The sequence below is a fragment of the Bubalus kerabau genome, chromosome 1, assembly GCF_029407905.1.
Source record: "Bubalus kerabau isolate K-KA32 ecotype Philippines breed swamp buffalo chromosome 1, PCC_UOA_SB_1v2, whole genome shotgun sequence".
In the NCBI taxonomy this organism is placed as follows: domain Eukaryota; kingdom Metazoa; phylum Chordata; class Mammalia; order Artiodactyla; family Bovidae; genus Bubalus; species Bubalus kerabau.
Genome location: NC_073624.1, coordinates 141,266,449 through 141,287,167, shown reverse-complemented (window position 1 = coordinate 141,287,167; position 20,719 = coordinate 141,266,449). Strand labels below are relative to the sequence as shown.

General features: G+C 40.6%; 1 protein-coding gene across 5 annotated transcripts in view; it reads right to left on the bottom strand.

Moving 5' to 3' along the window:
- Positions 1–20,719, bottom strand: part of ARID5B (AT-rich interaction domain 5B) — a 192,812-nt gene that overhangs the window by 17,134 nt on the left and 154,959 nt on the right. For all 5 annotated transcript variants that reach the window (XM_055590255.1, XM_055590242.1, XM_055590248.1 and 2 more), the window contains 2 exons: positions 19,189–19,241; positions 9,830–9,927 (listed from right to left, as the gene is read on the bottom strand). In XM_055590255.1, the coding sequence (XP_055446230.1) occupies positions 9,830–9,927; positions 19,189–19,241 (151 nt within the window). The remainder of the gene's footprint in view (positions 1–9,829; positions 9,928–19,188; positions 19,242–20,719) is intronic.

Genomic DNA, 20,719 nt, shown 5'->3' with positions numbered 1-20,719 from the left:
TTGTTTATTCATTTTTTTAAAAACAGAAACCAGTTTTTCTACTCCAGGCCCTGGCTACGGTTTTGTTTTCCTTTTTAAAAGTTTCTTGAAAAATCCAGGCATTGGAAAGTTATCAGAGCATTTTAGGCATGTTGAATGATACAGAGAGAGGCTCTAATTATGAAATTACCTGACCATCCTTTGGGGAGAAATTCTTTACTGATGAGAAGCTGCTCCAGGCATAAGGGCTTACATCCAGCCAATTCAGGTCCCTTATAAGAACAAGCCTGAGGGGGTATCATTGGAAAAGCAACAGCAATATCTCAACACTGTGTCTTATAACAATTTGGGGGGATTGCTGGTTGCCGATAAAGGGTCTTCTGTGGGTGTGAGGAAAAGGGAGGTGAGAGTGTCTGAGTGGCAGTGTTACAGAAGTGTTACCAACAGAGTGCCCCTAGGCCAGAGCCCCCATCACCAAGACAGTGTTTACAAAGAAGATGCCAAGTCCGCAGACTGGCTGACCCTACATGGATGAGGATGGCGCATGCTCGCCCCAGTGGACCTCAAGGCAAAAGAGACTGAACAGACGCTGAGAGGATAAACTATAAGACCTGCCTTTGGTGCATCCAGCTTGGAAATTCAGCCTTAGAACTCGACTGACAGCCCCTTCCAGCACCTCATTCCCTACTTCTTTGTACGCATATCCTAGAGGAAACTGTCCTTTTTGTTTGGATTTAATTCATTCAACCCCTAATTCTTGATATGTTCATGATGCTATACTGGGTGCACTGGTAAGTCTCAAGGAAAGCTAATACCACTTGGTCCTTGCCCTCAAATATAGTTTATTGTTTTTGAGTTCTACAACTGAATTATTTTAAGCAGTGTATACAGTGATCTACCTTAGATTCTAACCTAATCACTTTAAGATCCAGCTTATAAATTGCTACAGCCACTATGGAGAACAGTATGGAGGTTCCTAAAAAGACTAAAAATAGAGCTACCATATGATCCAGCAATCCCACTCCTGGGCATACACCCAGAAGAAATCATATTTGAAAAGATACATGCGCCCCAGTGTTCACTGCAGCACTATTTACAGCAGCTAAGACATGGAAGCAGCCTAAATGCCCATCAACTGAGGAGTGCGTAAAGAAGAGGTACATACACACAGTGGAGTATTAGCCATAAAAAAGAATGAACTAATATTTTTTGCAACAACATGCATAAACCTAGAGATTATCATACTGAGTTAAGTCAGAGAACAACAAAAATCTTATGATATTACTTAAATGTGGAACTTATTTTTTTAAATGATGCAAATGTACTTATTTGCAAAAGAGAAACAGACCTATAGGTACCAAAACAACTTATGGTTACCAAAGTGGAAAGTGGTGGGGAGGGATAAATCAAGGGCTGGGGATTAACATATACACACACTATTATATAGAGAATAATCAACAAGAACCTACTGTATAGCACAGGAAACTCAATGTTCTGAGATAACCTATATGAGAAAAAGAATGAATATGTGTATTTTTATAACTGAATCACTCTGCTGTTTACCTGAAACCAACACAACACTGTAAATCCACTATCAAGTACAAGTACTTCGCTCAGTCATGTCTGACTCTTTGCGACCCGGTGGACTGTAGCCCGCCAGGCTCCTCTGTCCATGCGATTCTCCAGGCAAAAATACTGGAGTGGGTTACCCCTTCTCCAGGGGATCTTCCCGACCCAGGAATCGAACCCGGGTCTCCCGCATTGGAGGCAGGTGCTTTAATCTCCGAGCCACCAGGGAAGCCCAAAACTATAAACTATAAATCAACTATACTTCAATACAAAAAAAAATTCAGTTCAAATTCTAGATTCCCATGAAAGACTTTGTTCATTTCTTTTGGAAATTCTCTTCTTTCTTTGATCTCTATTACTTTGTGACTCAGCTGGTAAAGAATCTGCCTGCAATTCGGGAAACCTGGGTTGGGAAGATCCCCTGGAGAAGGGAAAGGCTACCCACTCCAGTATTCTGGCCTGGAGAATTCCATGGACTGTAAAGTCCGTGGGGTTGCAACGAGTCAGACACGACTGAGCGACTTTCACTGAACTTATTTGTATCTATTACAACTTACTTACATAAGGTTTTTATAGCCTTAAGTATTTAACTCTTTTTCATGTATGTATGGACTAGAAGTTCGATCATATGATAAGTAAGCCAAAGGTCACAGCACCTCCCAGTTCTAATGAGATGCCATACTGAGAATTCTGAGGCTGAGCCTGGGTTCTTGGGGAGCATCATCATGTTCCCTTAACAGTCTCTTCCATTAATGTGGTAGCATGGGCACCTCCTCATTGTTTGCACCCCAATCTTGGTAGATGTTCAAAAAAACACCAATTGGCTCTTGAGGGCAGGAGCAAAGGAAAAAGACAGTCAATCAAATGGTAAATCTATCCCACTCAAGAAAAAGAAACTGGCCAATAGGAGAGGCAATTTCAAAAGTCACCTTAGGCACTGTTGATAGACTGACACTGCCCTCATCCCAAGAAATACTATATGCAACATCTGGAACAGCTTTGGATCTTCTGAGTGACACGAATGGGAGGCATTTACATGGGAGCAAGCCAAGCTGGTGAAAGCCCATAAACTGTGCTCTGAAGCTTGGATGAATGGAACAGGAAAACGTGACGTCAGAGGAGCTTTGCCAAGCGTATGAAGACCCATCGCCGAGAAAATGGAGCATGTGGAATAAGTCAGTCCCAGAAGGTAAGGCAGGGTCGATGGGAAGCCACAGGTGTCTTGCTCAGTTTGAGAGACAGTGTACAGATGAAGGGAGCCTTCCTTGCCCTCCCACTGAGGGCGTCTGAGCAGAGACTGGATGAGCTCAGTGCCAGCAGTCATTCAGTCCCCGCAGAACAGGGCAGCCCGCAGGCTACATTGCGCCTACAGGTGTGTTTAGTTTACATAAAATATTTTCAGAAATATTGGAGCCAGTATTTGTAAGTTGGGTGATTTCACATAAAAATTATCTCCAAGACATGGAAGGTCTGGAAGCACTGAGACTGCATCCTCCCAAGGCAGCGAGTGTCAGCTGATCCCACCGGGCCTCCCTGGCCGGGCTGCGTGTGCCCGTTTCCTGCTGCCCAGCCTGGGCTGCCTGTGCTCACCACCATGCTCCCTGCCCCCATCAACACGTGAGCTTGTGACCACGGATGTGGAGCGTTGCTGCTCCAGGGACCCTGGATTTCCTATTTCTGACTGATACATTTGTAAAATACCATAAAAAGGAACTGGATCTTCCTTGTAGCTCAGACAGTGAAGAATCTGCCTGCAATGCAGGAGACCTGGGTTCCATCCCTGGGTTGGGAAGATCTCCTGGAGAAGGGAATGGCAACCCACTCCAGTATTCTTGCCTGGAGAATCGCATGGATAGAGGAGCCTGGCGAGCCACAGTCCATGGGGTCGCAAAGAGTTGGACATGACTGAGCGACTAACACTTTAGAAAAGAATTAGCAGGAAACGAAAATTTTAAGAGACATACAACATGCATAGCCTCATTTTTAAAAAAATTAGACACACACAAAATTATGCTGGTAAATTGCTCTGTAAGTGTCTCAATACTTATTCATTGCTGCCCTGTTCACAGGAGAACCTCACTTGAGTAACACTGTCTAGAGGATTGCTAGAGGCTGCCTCAGATGTGTGCAGCCTGCCTGTGGCCTTCGGAACTGCGTACTGATTAACTTCAAGGGCATCAAAATGAGCAAGAACACCCCACATCTTGTCCTAGACATGAAGAGAACTGTAACTCCCCTTCCCTTTGCTTTTTCCCACAATATTACTAGCTGAGTTCCTTAGAACCTGATGTATTTTTGGCATTTTACCTTAAAGCACATTTCTTAACTCAAAATGTGAACCTCCCACGCCCTGGGTTCCACCTTCTGAGAGAAAAAGGCCGAAGCTGCAAATCACTGTCACTGGGGCTCTGGCCAAATGCACGGGGCTTGGGTGCGGCTCATAATCCCCCACCCCTCCAACAAGTAACTGCAAAGGAAGCCAGCGGCTTGACAGTCTCACCCAAGGAATGCTTATGGGCAATGCAAAAGGGTAGAGTTGGAAATTGGGCATTACGTATGCAAGAAGATGAGGCATAATTGTTCATTTCCCCCACAAATACATTTGTTTATGATTTTGATTTTCTAAGTACTCAGAAAAGCACATCATAAAGTACTTCTGTCTTAATGCTCCTTTTAAAATCCCTAGTAACAGCTTCATGTGCTCCATAGAAACAGACCATGTAATTTATTCAGGAAAATTAAAACCAGTAATCTGGTATTCTGTGTAAAGACTTTTCCCCCCGCGCATGTGCTTAAAAAACATTAAAAGAAAAGAAAACAAATCTGCATGTGAAAACAGCCTTTAGAATGAATTACTACGCCAGAAAATCAAGCTAAGAGAACTCTGTTAAGGTAACCATTTTCCTTTCTTGTTGCCTTACCGATAAAAGAAACTGATTTGGGGCATCTTAAATAAAGAGTTGGACAAGAAAGAAAATGTTCCACCTAGAAGTGTCTTGCACTGGAGGAGGTGGATATTTTTCTTTCCACTGTAATCTGCAGTAACTTTATCTATAAATCCTGAACAAGAAGTGTCTAGAATAACCACACTTCATAAGCTTTGCTGAGTTGAGATATCTACACAGCAAGTCTTTCGATGGGGAAACATTAATGCTTTTTATATTAGTGATCATCTGTAACACGAGCAATTAAGTACAGTACTAATGGACTGTGGCCAGGAACCTGTTACTAATATTAAAAACTGACAGAGATGAATAGGTTTGGAAGCAAAACCAGGCTGACAAAGACATTTTTATGAAGTGCTTGGACCTATTTGATTTAAACCAATCAGAGGCAAGTTTTGGACAAGTCAGGCCTTCAGCGACAATGATGCATTCACAGGCATTGTACCATTTCTGCTATGCCTTAAATAAAAACACTGATTCTTTTCAGCAACCTGTACTTTCATTATTACACTCATTAATAAACCAAAAGTGTCCAACTAATATACACGTAACATTTACTGAGGAACCAGCTACTTTTTTCTTGTTGAAAAAAGAAAACATTTACTGGAAACATGAACCACACTACATGAAAAATAAATCAGTGGATAATGCATAGTAATCACTCACTGCTTCTCCATCTTCTAGGAAAGCAAAGTTGGTGGTAGGGAAATAGGAGGAGGAGCTAGTCTCTGTATTAGAGTGAAAATGAGAGCCCAAGTAAACAGGCAGCAGAGCATGAACTCCAATCAGATGTTAAGGGCATCTCCAGGCTAGATGTTTGCTCACAAAATCCTGGCCCTTTACAACTCCTTGAGCTTTCTTGAATATGATGGCCTTTCGCCAACCTTGTCATTTCTGTCTTAATTGTGTGAGCACAGCCTATAACTAGCAAGAATGAATGAAATCTGCCAGTATCACCCAACACAGTTGTAGCCAAGAGCTTCAGCCTTTTCTTTGACCTAAGCATAAATGGTTCAGGTTCTGGGACAGATCTCGGTATACTCGTCCCTTCTTTGGCAGAAATATCAAAGAGAAGACATGTAAAGCAGCAATTCCCAGACATTTCTCTCCACCACAAAACACAGGAGTATGGATGATTCCTTTGAGAACATAGTTCAAATGAGTGAGAGTGGCATTATGGGAAGCACAGTCTGATTAAAACAAAAAAACACAAACCTACCAAAATTTGCAGATGATTGACTTAAACTATTATAAATGATTAATTATTCATGACATCCCTTATAGTGACCACAACAATGCAAAACTTAGATGGTGAAAGGAAATGCCTACTATAAAACTCTTTGAGGAGAACATAGGCAGAACACACTTTGACATAAATCACAGCAATATCTTTTCAGATCCACCTCCTAGAGTAATGAAAATAAAAACAAAGATAAACAAATGGGACCTAATTAAACTTAAAAGCTTTTGTACAGCAAAAGAAACCATAAACAAAACAGAAAAGACAACCCACTGAATGGGAGAAAATATTTGCAAATGAAGTGACTGACAAAGGATTAATGTCCAAAATATATAAATAGCTCATGCAGCTCTATATGAAAATAATAACCCAATCAAAAAAAAGTGCAGAAGATCTAAGTAGACATTTCTCCAAAGAAGACATAAAGATGGCCAAAAGGCATATGAAAAGATACTCAACACCACTTATTATTAGAGAAATGCAAATCAAAACTACAGTGAGGTATACCAGTCAGAATGCCATCATCAAAAAAGTCTACAAACAACAAATACTGGAGAGAGTTAGGAGAAAGGGGGGCTCTCCCACCTGTTGGTGGAAATGTAAATTGGTCCAGTCACTGAAGACAATGGTATGGAGGTTCCTTTAAAAACTAAGAATTACCATATGATCCAGTAATCCCACTCCTGGGCATGTATCTGGAGAAAAACCATCATTTGAAAAGATACACGCACCCCCAGTGTTCACTGCAGCACTGTTAACAACAGTCAAGACATGGAAGCTACCTAAATGCCTATCCACAGAGGAATGGATAAAGACAATGTGGTACATACATACAATGGAATATTACTCAGCCATGGAGAGACTGAAATAATACCATTTGCAGCAACATGAACGGACCTAGAGATTACCAAACTAAGTGAATCAGAAAAAGACGACATATCACTTATGAATAGAATTTTTTAAAAATTATATGAATGAACTTACAAAACAGACACAACGGTTCCAAAGGGAACTGTGGGAGAAGGGATAAATTAGGAGTTTGGGATTAAATTATACATACTACTATATATAAAATAGATAATCAAAAGGACCTACTGTATGGCATAAGGAACTCTACTCAATATTCTGTAGTAACCTATATGGGAAAAGAATCTGAAAAAGAATGGACATATGTGTATGTTTAACTGAATCACTTAGCTGTACACCAGGAACTAACAACTTTGTAATCAACTATACTCCAATATAAAATAAAAATTAAATACAAGAAAATGCCAGGAACCGGGATGATGACCTTGCTATTCACCCCGCAACAGCTGCTCTAACCTGGGTTTCGGGTTCTGCACAGCGATTTCTATGTTGGGGTGCCGTGTGCCCCCCACATAGATGACTGCTGTCTCTCAGCTCCAAACCCACTCTTCTGCACGCTGTCTGGTGATACTGGGATTGGGACGACACAAATTCCAAGTCTCTTTTGTCAGCCACCTTCCTACTGGGGTTCTGCAAATGGCCCTAGCAGGCCAGGGCAAGGGAGGAGGGACTGCCTCCCATTTTGCTTGCCCTTCCTTTCAGTGCCAAGCCAGCAGGAACTTAGTAGCAGCTGCTGGTTCCAGCCTCTCGCTTCTTTCCACTGTCCCTGAACAGTGTCCTCTGAGATGGTCTGGCACCAGCCACCTGCATCCAGCTCCACAGTGCCCGCCCTTGAGCTCCTGAAGCACCAGCACTCACTGGGTGCCTCTACCTGTGAGAGACCTGAAGCCCAGTCTGCTGAGACCACTGTCCCAACTTCTGGGTGGTGATAACATAAGCTCTTTATTCTCTCAATCCTAGGAAACCTATGATTAGTGCCTCTGTGTGAGTGGACTGCTTCACACCAACACTTGTTTAGGCAATTCCCTCCAGTAAGTTCTCTTTGTTGAATACTTAAGTGTGAATTTTTATTTTCCTCCCTGGATCCTGACTGATATAATGACCAAAGAAAATTCTAGATTTGGAAGAGTAACTGACATAGCTTTGCAAAAACTTTATTCCAGCGGGAGACCAAAACTTTATGAATTTTGCTCCCAAGAATGAGAGAAGAAAAATCTCTAAAAATCTTTAATAATGCTTTTTAGTTGCTGCAGTTGGAGGTACTTCTATTAGAATTTTCCATTTTGACTGACTGCAGGCATGTGGGATTCTGCTACTCCAGGAAGAGGTAAATCATGAAACAAAGTACACAACCTTCAAAAGAACGTATCTTGGTATTTGAGATTGCAGCTATTTTTATACACACAACTGCTTGAGTAAATTAAACACACAACCATACACATCTACCTGCTGCTATTAAACCCAAGCCTTTTTCTACCCCAAAGCTTATCTGTTACTTGACCATGTGACGCTTGGTGATACATTTGATTACTTTTTCACTCCAATGAGGTGAGCTAACTCACAGCTGAGATAACAGCCCTTTTCTCAAATTTTAATCCCTATCTGGTTCTTTAAGTGTGATGGGTCACATGTTGGGGACATTTGCACATGAAGCCAAGGGAGGTTCACTAGCATAATAAAAAATGTTTGAAAGTAGAGAGCGTTTCTAACGAAAACGTTTTCATTAAAGCTTTGACTCATAATCCAGAGGGCTCTGATACCTCAGCTGCCACTTACAGAACACTCACCCCAGATGCCAGTGCCTTTTTGTACTAGAACTTCAGCGTTGCACCCGCTACCAACAGTGAGAGTACGGTCTTTTGTATTAAATACTGAGAGAAATACACTCACTTAAAAAAAAAAAAATCCAATGCAGTATACTGCAACAATGCTATGAAGAATAGTAATTTGAATTTCCATTATCAATTAAAAAAAACTTTCTGGATTATAACACTGTCAAATAAAGCAGTTTCTTGGGAATACTTTGTGAGGCTTTTTCATAGGGTTCTAAACCCAACTTAATTTACTACGATTATACCTATAAAAACATTGTAAATTTCACCGAATGGCCATATGAAAAGGGACTCTGTAAAGTGCGGTGCAGATAAAAATACAATTGGACTAGAAATATGACTAAGAGTTGGTGTGTGATGTGACATTATCTGAAGATGCATTTGCGTGATCCAAAGATGGGTGTTAAGCATGTGGGTTGAAGCTGGGATGGTGACTGATGATGTGAAGAGCAACCATCAACGGGGACTTGTGTTGTACTTTTCAAAGGAGCAAGCGATATGGCCCGTTTGCTTAGCTGTGTCTTGACTTCATCCCATCCATGGCCATTATGAAAAATACAGACACCTCTACTTGGACCTCACAAGCTCTGAATGTGAAACCAAGAAGCTGAGTCTGCCCGGACCTCTGCAGGGATATGCCTGCAGGGATAAGGACGTTGGTATGACCTAAACAAGTATGGACTGAAAATACAGACCAATGATAACACATGATTTATCCTAACTGGTCTTCAATTTTGTGAGGCACACAGTCCTAATGCAAAGGGGAGAATTCCCATGGATACAACCCTCATAGTACGCTAATTTGGCATTATTTCTTCTTTGCATTATCATCACCACCTTTCTGAAAGAAGCTGAAATTATTAGAAAACCAAAATACACAGAGCTTGGCAAGAAAGGACTTCCTGGGTCAAAAGCACAGAAGAAAAACACCAAGATGGGGAAAGAAGACAACAGGTCTTATCTAGGACCGATTTTCTTATCAAAGAAATACTCACTGTTCAATATTAGTACTTTCAACATTAATACATTTCTATGCTAATACAGTTACATGGCAACTCCAGAGTAATACCGAGACCTGTTTTCCAGAAGCTGAAAGTTCTCATAGTGAATGAACCTACGGAGTACACAGAATATACTGAATCATCCATGCTTGTGGTTGGGGGGGGGTATCAGTATTGTCAGACAGGGTTATAGGATAAAACCAAACTCGGAGAACATCTAATTCTATTAGCTCCTGTAACCAGAGAAAGCCAGGTCCCCTAAAAATCACAAGGCGGTATGCAAAGTAAAACGCCAGGGATATTTCCTGTTTCCGCAAAGGTCTTGTGCTTGACCCGTTAACCCTGAATTAACACACTTTTCACTAAGCCGCGACTTTCCCAGCAAGGGTGCCTTACCTTTCATAATGCCTGCGGGTGCAAGTGGCAGCGCTGGTGCTCCCAGGGTTACCACCCAACTCATCATAAATATGCTTCCACTGACGGCGGGCTGTTATCTGAAAAAGCGGCAGTGAGAAATTCAGTCTTGCACCGTACGGGATTCGCAGTGCCAGGATTCAACACATATGCAACAGGCAGAAGAGAACAACAGTCTGTCCTGGCAACCCAGAAACAGAGAAGTCCAAACGGGTCTGTGGGGAGACGCATGGGCTTCCGGGAAGATCTCACTTTTAGCACTTTTCTTTACAGTGAAAATGGAATTCCGCTTTGGGCTCTGTATTTTGTCGCCCTTACAGCATTTTTATCCAAGATATCTCCCTGGGGATTCATGTAGTTATTTGCCCCCGAGGTCCCAAATGCATACTCTGTTCCTTTATGTAATGTGATTAAAGCATCAAAATATAGATTTCAGCTAAAATATGTCTTAGTATATCCATTTAAATGACTCAGAACTAACACTGGTTACTTGAGGGATATGGTAATGGGTGGCTGAGTACACAGGTAAACACAGAATTTCCATAAAACACACTTCTGTATCTTCTGATTTTTGAATTACTGTGATGTGTTACCTAAATTACTATACAAATTAATTAAAATGATCAAGTTGGTTATGAAATTTCTAGTCCTCTCAGGCTGTATTTCTATGCCAGCTGTGCTAACCACCAGAACAAAACCAAAATGTTAAACCGTCTTATGTCACAAGCTGTTTATTTTTCTTCACTCAGGTCAGGAAAATGGGATACTGATGAAACCCTATGAAAATTAACATATTCCAAAGTTAAAATGTAAGGTCCGTATTTCACTGAGTTGGGTGAATAAAAACAAACAGCTTGTAATATACTGAAAGGCATACTATGGTCTTGTTTTTCTTTAATTTTATTTTTATATATAAATTAAGATTTTAACAAAATAACAGATGTACGATCTGGCAAATGATTACTTTGGGGAAACCACGTCATCTAGTACATATGAGCAATCCAGTGTTTCCTTGAAACTGCAGAGACAGAGCAAGTTCTGAGATGCTTGTGAACGTCTCCAAACAGGGCTCCGAGAAAACTCTTGGTATTGGAATGTGTAGGGAGCTGGGCGTGGCATTTAAACAAGCAGAACAGGAGGCATCTTTCGAAAAACACCCGCAGAGCTGACAGCGGAGTTCACTTAGGGCTAGAGGCGTGAAAAAAAAAACTCAGTGTGTAACCAGGGGCTCCATAATTGTGAACGAAGAAGAAAAAGGGTGGTTCAATATTATAGGTTAAGTGGTACCTGTTTCAAGTAAAAAGAACCCCTTCATTTCCATAAGCCCTTAACAGGCCCAAGTAGGACCTCGCGACGATGTGAGTCGTGCATTGTTCACTTTCCCATGAGGCATTCTTAAATCAATTTGTTTCAATAGTTCTCATTAGACCTAACCACCTCTTACATCTACTAGCAGGTATAACTAAAAATCCTCCTGTATTTGTAGCTTCATTTAGATAATAATAATAAATGTTTTCAAGGCCCTTTAAAAATACTCAAAATACATATTTTGGTAATTATTTTATATTTAATTACAGCCTCCCTCCAACCTTTTACATAATACAGTTACAGGTTGGTCTGTTCTAGACCTGTGTACAGAAGAAACAGGATACCCTTCTTCCACATATCTACATTATTCCTCAGAGCTCTTTGAATATGGAGGCCCTTGGAACAAGACTGTGTGAGTTCCTGTAGTCACTTTAGAAGAAATCATCACTCTTGTCATTCTTGTATCTCTGAGTGTGCTGTATTTTCTATTTTGTAAAGAGTTTTCATATCCATGATATCGTTTACTCCTCCCATCAGCCTGTGAGGCAGCCTATAGAGATCTCATTCACAGGCAAAGGAAACAAGTCTCAGAGAGGTTGCATGATTTGCCTAAGGACACACAGCCACAGAGCGGGAATGCCAGGACTCATACCAATGTCTTATGGTCCCAAGAGCAGACTTTTTTCCACTACGTCAAAGCAGCCTCCATATCAGAATGACCTGGTGAATGGTGTGGCAGGGTGATAATACAGAACTCCAGGGACCTTTTGCTTCAAAGGAGGGAGTTAACTGTGGGACCCATTGCTTTTGCTACAAATTCTGAAACTCTCACTAGTGGGAAAATAGCGCAGCTAGGAGGTCAGCAAGAATCGAAGGCAGGGGGTTGGGTTAATAGCTCTCTGAGATGTTACTCTCTTAAAGTATCTGTTAGAACTGTGGTTGCTGCCACCCTGCCCACTTGGTGAACAGAGATTCACCATTAAATCATGAGTAAGTCCCAATTTGATCAGAATCTGTCTATTCACCCATGCATTCACTCACCAAACATTTATTGAACCTCTCCCATTTGTTGGGTACTGTGCCAGCAGCTGGGTGGCCACAGTGCAAACCCAACACCTGAGATGCCTGCATCCTAGTGGCAGATTCCAAAAATCAACACATGACCGAATATATAAACAAAGGAATACTGATTGTGAAAAATATAGTGAGTAAGAGACCACTGCTGACAGGGATATGCGTGCAAACCAGCCATGCTCCCCACCCACAACCTATCATCCATACTGAGGTATGCCCTGTTAAACACTTGCCTATCACAGAAATGACAAAACTTCTTTGAGAATAAATAATGAATTATCAAAAAGAACAAAAACAAAGTCTTCCTCACACTAGGATTGAAACTGTGGCAGCAGGAAGCCAGCATCAGTCACCATTCGGCGCTAATAAGCCCTATGCAGCTGGCTAGAGGTCTGTGTTAGGCCCCTAGTAGCAGATTCTGCTGTTTAAATACGTTTTTTTTTTTAACCAGTGGAGAAAAGACAAGGGCTGGGCCTTCAAGGAACTGGGCTCTCTGTTTACTGAGCTTCCACTGGCCAGCCTAGATGAATCAGGCCATTTTGAGGTATTTTCTTTCCACAGGAAAGTCATAAAATGTGCTCTTTCCAACTGCTAAATGCTTTTAAGTACACAGGTCTCCTGGGTATACATCTCTCCTTTTTTTTTGTGCCCAGATGCGCTTTTAATTCAAACGCTGACCATAGGCTCTACAGCATGAAACGCCTCAATCCTCGCCTTGTCCAAACCTACAGGGGGTCGCAGAGCCCCACGAGGAGAGAGGGGAGGACAGAGCCCTCCTTCCAGGACAGCCCTGGGCACCATGCTCCCACCTGTGTGCGTCTGCCTTCTGTTCATGCCTTTTGTCATGCCTAGGCATGCATTTGCTCAGGTTCTTATTCTTATTCCCATCTAGGGGTAGGAGCAGCGTCTGCCTCCTGGTATCTGGCCCCCAGCCCCACTCAGCTGGAAAGTTTGATCTAGCTGCGGAGTCAGTTTGATCAACTGTTCATGAAGCCTCAGGCTTCCTGGTCATGTTCATGTTTCAACCTGACCCATTATTTTAGGTTTTTAAGGATACAAAGAACTCTGGCTCTCTACTTCCTAAAGAAAAACTCCATCCACGTGGTGACGTCTTTCCATTGTGCTTCCCCTGTCCCCCCTCAAGGGCCTCACTTAGACAGTAGGGATTCTTGACAGCCTGTCTTCTGCTGCTACTGTTCTAGGGCCTGTACTGGGTACAGAGGTCCTCCTTAGTGTGGATAAGACCCAAGAAACTGTGAAAAGCACTCTACACCTGTCATATTCACAAAGTTCTCATTCCTTATAAATAGTTACCCCTCTGTTTCCAAGGACCTCGCTGCCCCTCCCCGTGGATACCAAAATTCATGAATGCTCAAGTTTCATATAAAATTTGCATATAACCTATGTACATCCTTCTGTGTACTCTAAATCATCTCTAGATGAGCTATAACATGAAATACCATGTAAATGCTGTATAAATAGTTGCCAGTGCTTCACAAATTCGAGTTTTGCTTTTTGGAACTTTTCTGGGATTAATTTTTTTTTTTTCTGATCAAAGATTGGTTGAATTTTCAGATGTGGAACCCACAGATACAGAGGGCAGACTGGAAAGTGGTTTTTAGACTCTCTTTAGAATTCAGGTGGTGTTTTAAAAGTGGCCTGAAATTAACTCTCAACAATGCCAGTCCTTGAGAAGAAAATGGACCCAGTGAGTAGGAAAGGAATCTGTCCCTCCTCTAATTTTATCTGATGAAAATGTTCTGTTACTTTAAAAAAAAAAAAAACTGGAAAAATATTTTAACCCCAAACAGTCTTGGAGCCTTGATTTTCCTACCTTTGGAGTCACTAAGATGAAATACTTTTGGTATTTTGTGGCCTGGTGAGGAAAGTCATTGGAAAACTTTTAGGACAACAGCGCGTCCACTATGGCGTGACTTTGTAAGAGTGTGCAGGATGCGGTTAGGAAGTCAAAAGGAGTTCGCCTGTGAGCAGTGTTGCCCGCGCTGTTGTGAGAAACAGCCTTTTTTCTCAGGACACCTTGAGGGCGGACTGAATTCAAGGAAGATGACTTTTTTTTCCTGGTAGTACTCCAGGAACTGGAGCCTTTCAAAGCTACATGACATCATCTTTGGCCTTGAGAATTTTGAATTAAGCAAGAGGCTTTGTCTGTCCAGAGAACTAGGGTTAGATTCAGAGGATGTCTTGAAATGATGTCAAAGCCAGAATCTGATGTCAAGGCCTAATCCTTCCAGCAAGAAGACAAGTGGCTTCTTCCAGTTGTGAGATAGTGGTCCTGTCTCACCCCTGGGGAGAGGCGGGACTGCGAGCTGGCATTCTTAGAAGGCAACACACTTGCTCTTGCGTGGTCCTCTGCCTCTAGGATAAGATTTACTCAACCCATTTCCCAACTCTACCTCTCTCCAAATACTGCCTCTGGCTCGCCAGCAAATGTTTAGCCAAATGGAAATCACTTTAGCAAACCACCATCAACATGCTGCATCCTGGTAATACCCCAAGCTACTCTGCAAGCTTTAACTACTTCACCAGGCACTGAAGTGAAGACCTTCTTAGCTCATCAGCAAAACTTTATTCAGTTCTGTCTCCTCCACTGTAGGTGACCCAGACTCTCAAATGTTTGGAAGGAGAAATCAGATATATGATTGTTAAAGAAGAGGTCTCATTGCCAACCAATCAAAATGCCAAGATGATGTGTTTTAGGAAATCAAATCCATTCAATATGTTTATGATCTCTAAACCTAGGGATTCAGAGACATGATACATATTTCTAGCAAAAGCAGAAGAGGCCAAGAGAACAGAACATAGCTATTAGTTGAATGCTATAAAGGCTTAAAATAGAACTTCTGCTCTTTTTTAAAAAAAAAAATTCAATTTGAGGGCTGTGAAGGACTAAAATGAAATAATCCATAATCCACAATTCAAACCAGAAGGTTTGGAATAGTTTATAACCACAAACAAAAACAAGCCAATTAAAATGGCCTCTTCTTATAACCAGAAGGAATTCCAGAGAGATCTCTTTATCCAATCACAAGTTAACAGCAGAAGAAATACATATACAGAATTTAAACTTGCAAGTTTTTACTATTACTGAGTATTTACATCTTCCAGACTTCTTGACCCATCTTCTAAGGTCACACATTTTTCTCAAGAATCAGAAAATCTCAACTGGTTAGTTGGTATATCAGGTAAGGTTCGTATTAAGGTCAAAGAAATGACTGAAAGATGCTACCAATGAAGGTAGGTTATTAGATCTTTTCTTTCCCCAAAGCATCACCCCCAAAACATAAAAATATACATAAGAGACTGCTGAGGATGCAAAGCACAAAGAATTTATAAATCTCTTTCTCCTAGTGATGATGTTACAGAGGTTGAGATAATTGTGCACAAAATTCTCAGCAGTTCAAAATTTGAAGAATGCCAGGATGACCCCATTCAACTCATTTCATCTCCTTGTGCCTCAGTTTCCATATATGGAGCAGGGCAAGGATCTTTTTCTGCACAAATGCCAATTCATGAAAAATAAAAATGTGAGGGGGTTACACTTTTCCTTATTCAAAATGAAAATAGCTCATCAAGTCCCAATTTAGATTGCCACTTTACCAAATGGAAAAATAATCGTTGGAAACTTTGTGCTGCTTTTGAGCCAAGGAATGTTAATATTCTGGCATGTTTATCGTGTTTATTTAGTAATAGCCTGAAGACAACCTTCTAATCTTTGATACTTAGATGGGGGCCGCATTTTGAAGCTAGGAGTCCTGAAGTTTAATAATAATCATTGTTACCATTAGCTTTGAATTAACAGAATCTGGGCAGTTTTGTTTTTGTTTTTTTTTTAAAGAAAAGGATTCTCAAATTCTAAGGCCCAGGCCCCACTCTAGAGTTAATATATGAGAGACCTAGAAAACTACTTACACTTTAAAATTCCCCATTGAAAATTTGAGCTGCAGTTCTTGAGTAGCCTCTGGGAACCACTGATCTAGAAGATTCCAAGATCTCTTTTGAGCTCTAAATGACAAGTCTACACTTGCTTCTGATAGCAGATGATCTCACAGATAAGTATCCTCCAGTAAGGCCGTGATGACAACTTAAGCCCTCAGACTTTGGATATTATTATTATATCTCCTGGGCTGACTTCAAAACTGAATCCTCACTGAACATCTCACAATTTTATTAGTCAAAATATACTAAAGAGAAATGTTTTCTATACTTCAGAGGTTCAAAAGCTTAAAGGTAAAATCAGAGTGGCAAACTCAAGGGCTTGCAGGGCCAACAGGTAGTATGAGGCAGTTTTTAGAAAGGAAGGAGGGAAAGAAGGAAAGAAAAAAGGATGGGAAAAAAATCCCACCAGTTGGTTTTATTCAGTTTATGGCCTCAAATATAGATTTTATAGTGAGACAGTCACACAGATTCACTGCTTGAGATGAGATGGAAAAATGTGGCATATTGTGAAGAATGCAGGGACCCAACAAAGGATGAAGGAGCTGAAGGGTGAAGTGGAGAGGAAAGGAGGAAAAGGACAGCCCCACAGGTCACCAGTCCCCTTTGTGGCTTGGCTCAAGAGACGTGAAGCACATAACCAGATGGAAAGCAGGTGCCAGTCTGGTCTTTCATGTTTCCCAGCCCAGTCTTTCTCTCCACTCTGTCTAGCACAATACAGGGCAGGCAGTACAGGTGGCAAAACATAACACTTAACTTGCTGTCAATCTTCATGATCCCAACCCCTCACTGCCAGCATCCAAGGACCTCCTTCCCTAGGCTCCATCCTTCCCTCTGAATTCCCCTTCATGGTCATTTATCCCAGCCACCTAGTGACTCTAAGTTACTCAAACTTGCTATACCTAACTTCATTCTACCTACATAGTTTGTTTCCCCGTTTGATTGTCTCATCCTTAGAAGACCATAATCTTTCACATCTAAATTCCATCCGTTCTCCAATATTCTGCTCAAGTGGCATCAGACCTGTCAGTCTTTCTTTCTCATCTCTAAATGAGGAAGTACTTTACCCAAGCAGCGCAACTGATCTTCTCCCACTATGTCTTACAACTGATGCCTTTCCTGGGTGGTAAGCAACTGGAACCCCTAGCCTAAATATTTTTATGTTCCCCAGAGTGTCTAACACTGCATATTATACTTCTAAGATGCTCAATAAATATGTGGTCAGGTGATCTGCTGATTGTGTGATCATTCAGTCATTCATTCAACAAAAGAATAATCACTGTTTGTTCAAAGAGTGCTGCAAATGCCTTGAAAGTCATCAGAAAGTTTCTTTTATATTTTCTACACCAGTCTGCTGTTGCTCGTTAAAAAAAAAAAAAAAATTCTGGTGCAAATACGTAAGATACAAAAGCAGGAAAAACTGATTCAGTGAAATTTTCTGGCTCTCTCCCTATCAGTGAGTAACAAAAAAATTCCTGGGTTTCAAAAGACATTTCATAATGTTATGCAATATCATGTAACTATCTGCAGTCAGAGTTCGTAAGAATGTGTATTCCTATTCTGAACATTAAAGGTTAGACTTAAAAGTCTGGGCTATGGGGTGGACTGCTAAATTTATGAGACTAACACTGAATAAGTTATCATCTTTTTCACATGCACGAAAGCTATAATTAGCTCAAGATTTTACAAAACTATGAGCCACAGTGGGAAGGAGTAAATCTCCCTGCCTTATCAACAGATCCAACCAAGTGAAAAACTACATTATTTATTTTTCAGTGGTGCACTCAGTAAAACAGAAATTTTAAGCAAATTATATCTATGAAATACATGTTTAAATATACTTCATATACGTATCTGACTTCCTTATAAACATGTATTGCCTATATAGTCAACATTTTACATGCATATAGACTCACAAAGAATTCTTAGAATACCAGATTATTAATTATAGATTAATACCAGATTACCTGACTCACGTATTGCTTGCCATCTTTTTCCCATCCCAAGCCCCTGACATCAAACCCTCGTATTAGTTTGTGGAATAAAATGCTATATCTGGCAAGAAACACTAGTTATTATTTTGGGTTAAAATGAGTTTCATTTTCTTGACTTTCTGTCTCTGGCATCTTACTTTGATACAGAGATACACCCCAGGTTACTCTGTAAGGAAAAAAAAAAAGAAATAATGTCTTCCATTGTAGAAGAAACTGCACAAGTCAACCTGATCACTATGTGGAGGAGAAAATCTTTCCAATGACGACATCCTCCTATGTCACGTGATTTTATTACAGATGTCATCTCTGTATGCTACATTAGTGCAGCTCTTTCTTCTTCTTTTCAAGATTCTAATCTGAGTCTGTTGCTCTAACATTTTATCGGTTCAAAATTCATGCTGTAAAAATCCGTGGCCATCAAATTTTCCTGTAAGCTAAAAATAACCCGTTCCTGTCAGTTAGAATTAGCTGATAAAGAGTGTCAGAGCCTGTTCTGAGTAAGTTTGATAACTTCCTGTTTATGCGGCACTGACCCTTGTCTAATAAAGCTTCTCTGCTCTAGAATGAGAGGAGATTCTGCTGCATTCTATTCCTTAATGGCCAATACTGATTACTTTTGAAAGCCTTTAATACATTTCCCATATTAGACATGAACAGATGTCAGGTATGTTGCCAAGGGAAATTTCTTTTATGCAATCTTGGCTTGTTGTACAATAATAGCCCTTTCTCAACATGGGAAAAAATTACAGACCTAACTAATTTCCCTGACAGGGGAGAGTTACATATGTTTTCCACTTGTAGTTTTTACGACAAGTTTACAATTTTGCCAAACCTGGAACTAATTGGGACTGCTTCCAAAAGCGGCCCAATAAACCCCCAAAAGCGTACAGCCATTTGAAAAGGCAGTCAGTGACGGTCATGTTTGCATTTTCTCCATTTTGGTCAAAGCAGGGTGGGGGTAGGGAGAGTTAGATTGCAAAATTATTTCATTTAAGTTGCTTAAACACTTACTGTTTCATATCCTCCCAGTTTTTGAGCAGCTTGAAACATAGTCCAAAGGTTAACTGTTAGAGGGACAATAAGTATTTAGATAAGCATTGCATTAACATATTTCCAAGAAATGTCAATTAAAACATTTTGTTTTGTTTTTTCAATGAGAAAGAGAAATAAAAAGAAATATTAACGTAACCCAGAGAGCTAAGTTCTTGGGAAACAATTTGCCAACGGGTCTTCAACAACAGGGTATATTAGTACCACTTAAAATATTTCTTAAGAAACAGTCACAAATATGGAAACAGTTCTACTTTTAGGATAAAGGACAACACAATGTTTAGTCCTGTTGCCATCAGCAGACCAAGGGAAGCTACGTTACAGCCTCCCTGAGAAAAGCATGGGATTTCAAAACAGGGCTTGTCTTGTAGAACCCTTAGAAAGCGGCCATTGATTAAACAGTAATATGTAATGCCTCCTTCAGAGAAGAGCTCTCCATAATCAATAAATACCAGCCGCTTTAATATATGATTACCTTCACAGAACTTCTGACGGCAGCAGTATATTAAAAGCTCATAGCATATTTCACTATCGCATGGTGCCTTGAGCTGAGCAGGTAAGTAAGTCACCCTTGAGGGTGCGGTGATACAACCCATCAAAGGAAAAGAAGATCGTTCATTCCCAAAGGAACTGAGAAATGTGCCCACCTCGTCCCCTAACTTACTTGCCCGTGTGACGGTGCAAATACGTATTTTTAAAAACAAATCTCTCTTCACAGGGTGTGCGTATGTTTATGCTGTTCATCATCTATGCCAAATTCCTGGTAACCCTGTTCATTTGTACTAAATAGCATGGAATGGGACTGCTGTGGATTTGATTCTTTCATAAGAGGGGAAAATTGAACTTCACGTAATTCTTTGGTAAAGGATATGAAGAATAAAATTAAAAAAAAAAAAAAAAAGGCTCTTTGACACAACACTTTCAAAAAGCCTCACTGAACCTTGCACTATTTCAAAGCTATCAAGAGGCCTGCCTCAGCCTTGATTTAATCTGAACCAATGCATAATGCAACAAAGCTGTTCATAGTACATTAATTTTACTTCTATTTCAAGCAGCCAGTTTTCAGACAAACATTGTAATCATTCGTAGTTATATAAGTTTATAATGGCTGCAAGTGTTCTCTTGCAATCAGTGCCAATTGCTATTAGGTATGTAAATTGTTATGTAAAACATACAGGTTTGACATTCTTCATCAGAATGACACATGGTTTTAATCTAGGAAGATACATTTGGAGAAAATACTATTTCAAACCAGGGGCTCATCGCTTTGTATACCACAAAATCCAGACAGAGGTAAAATATATACTCAGTTGTGAAATCAGGACAGGGTCTGGGTTTCTTCTCTTTTTATATGGAATTCTGCTCAGCCGTGAGTTCCCTGTTCTTCTCTAAAATATATGATGACGCTTACACGTACATGTCAAAGTAATTCAAAATTGGGCCCTCGGTTCAAATTTGTGTATTTCTTGTTTCCTCTGAAGTCATCAGGTCT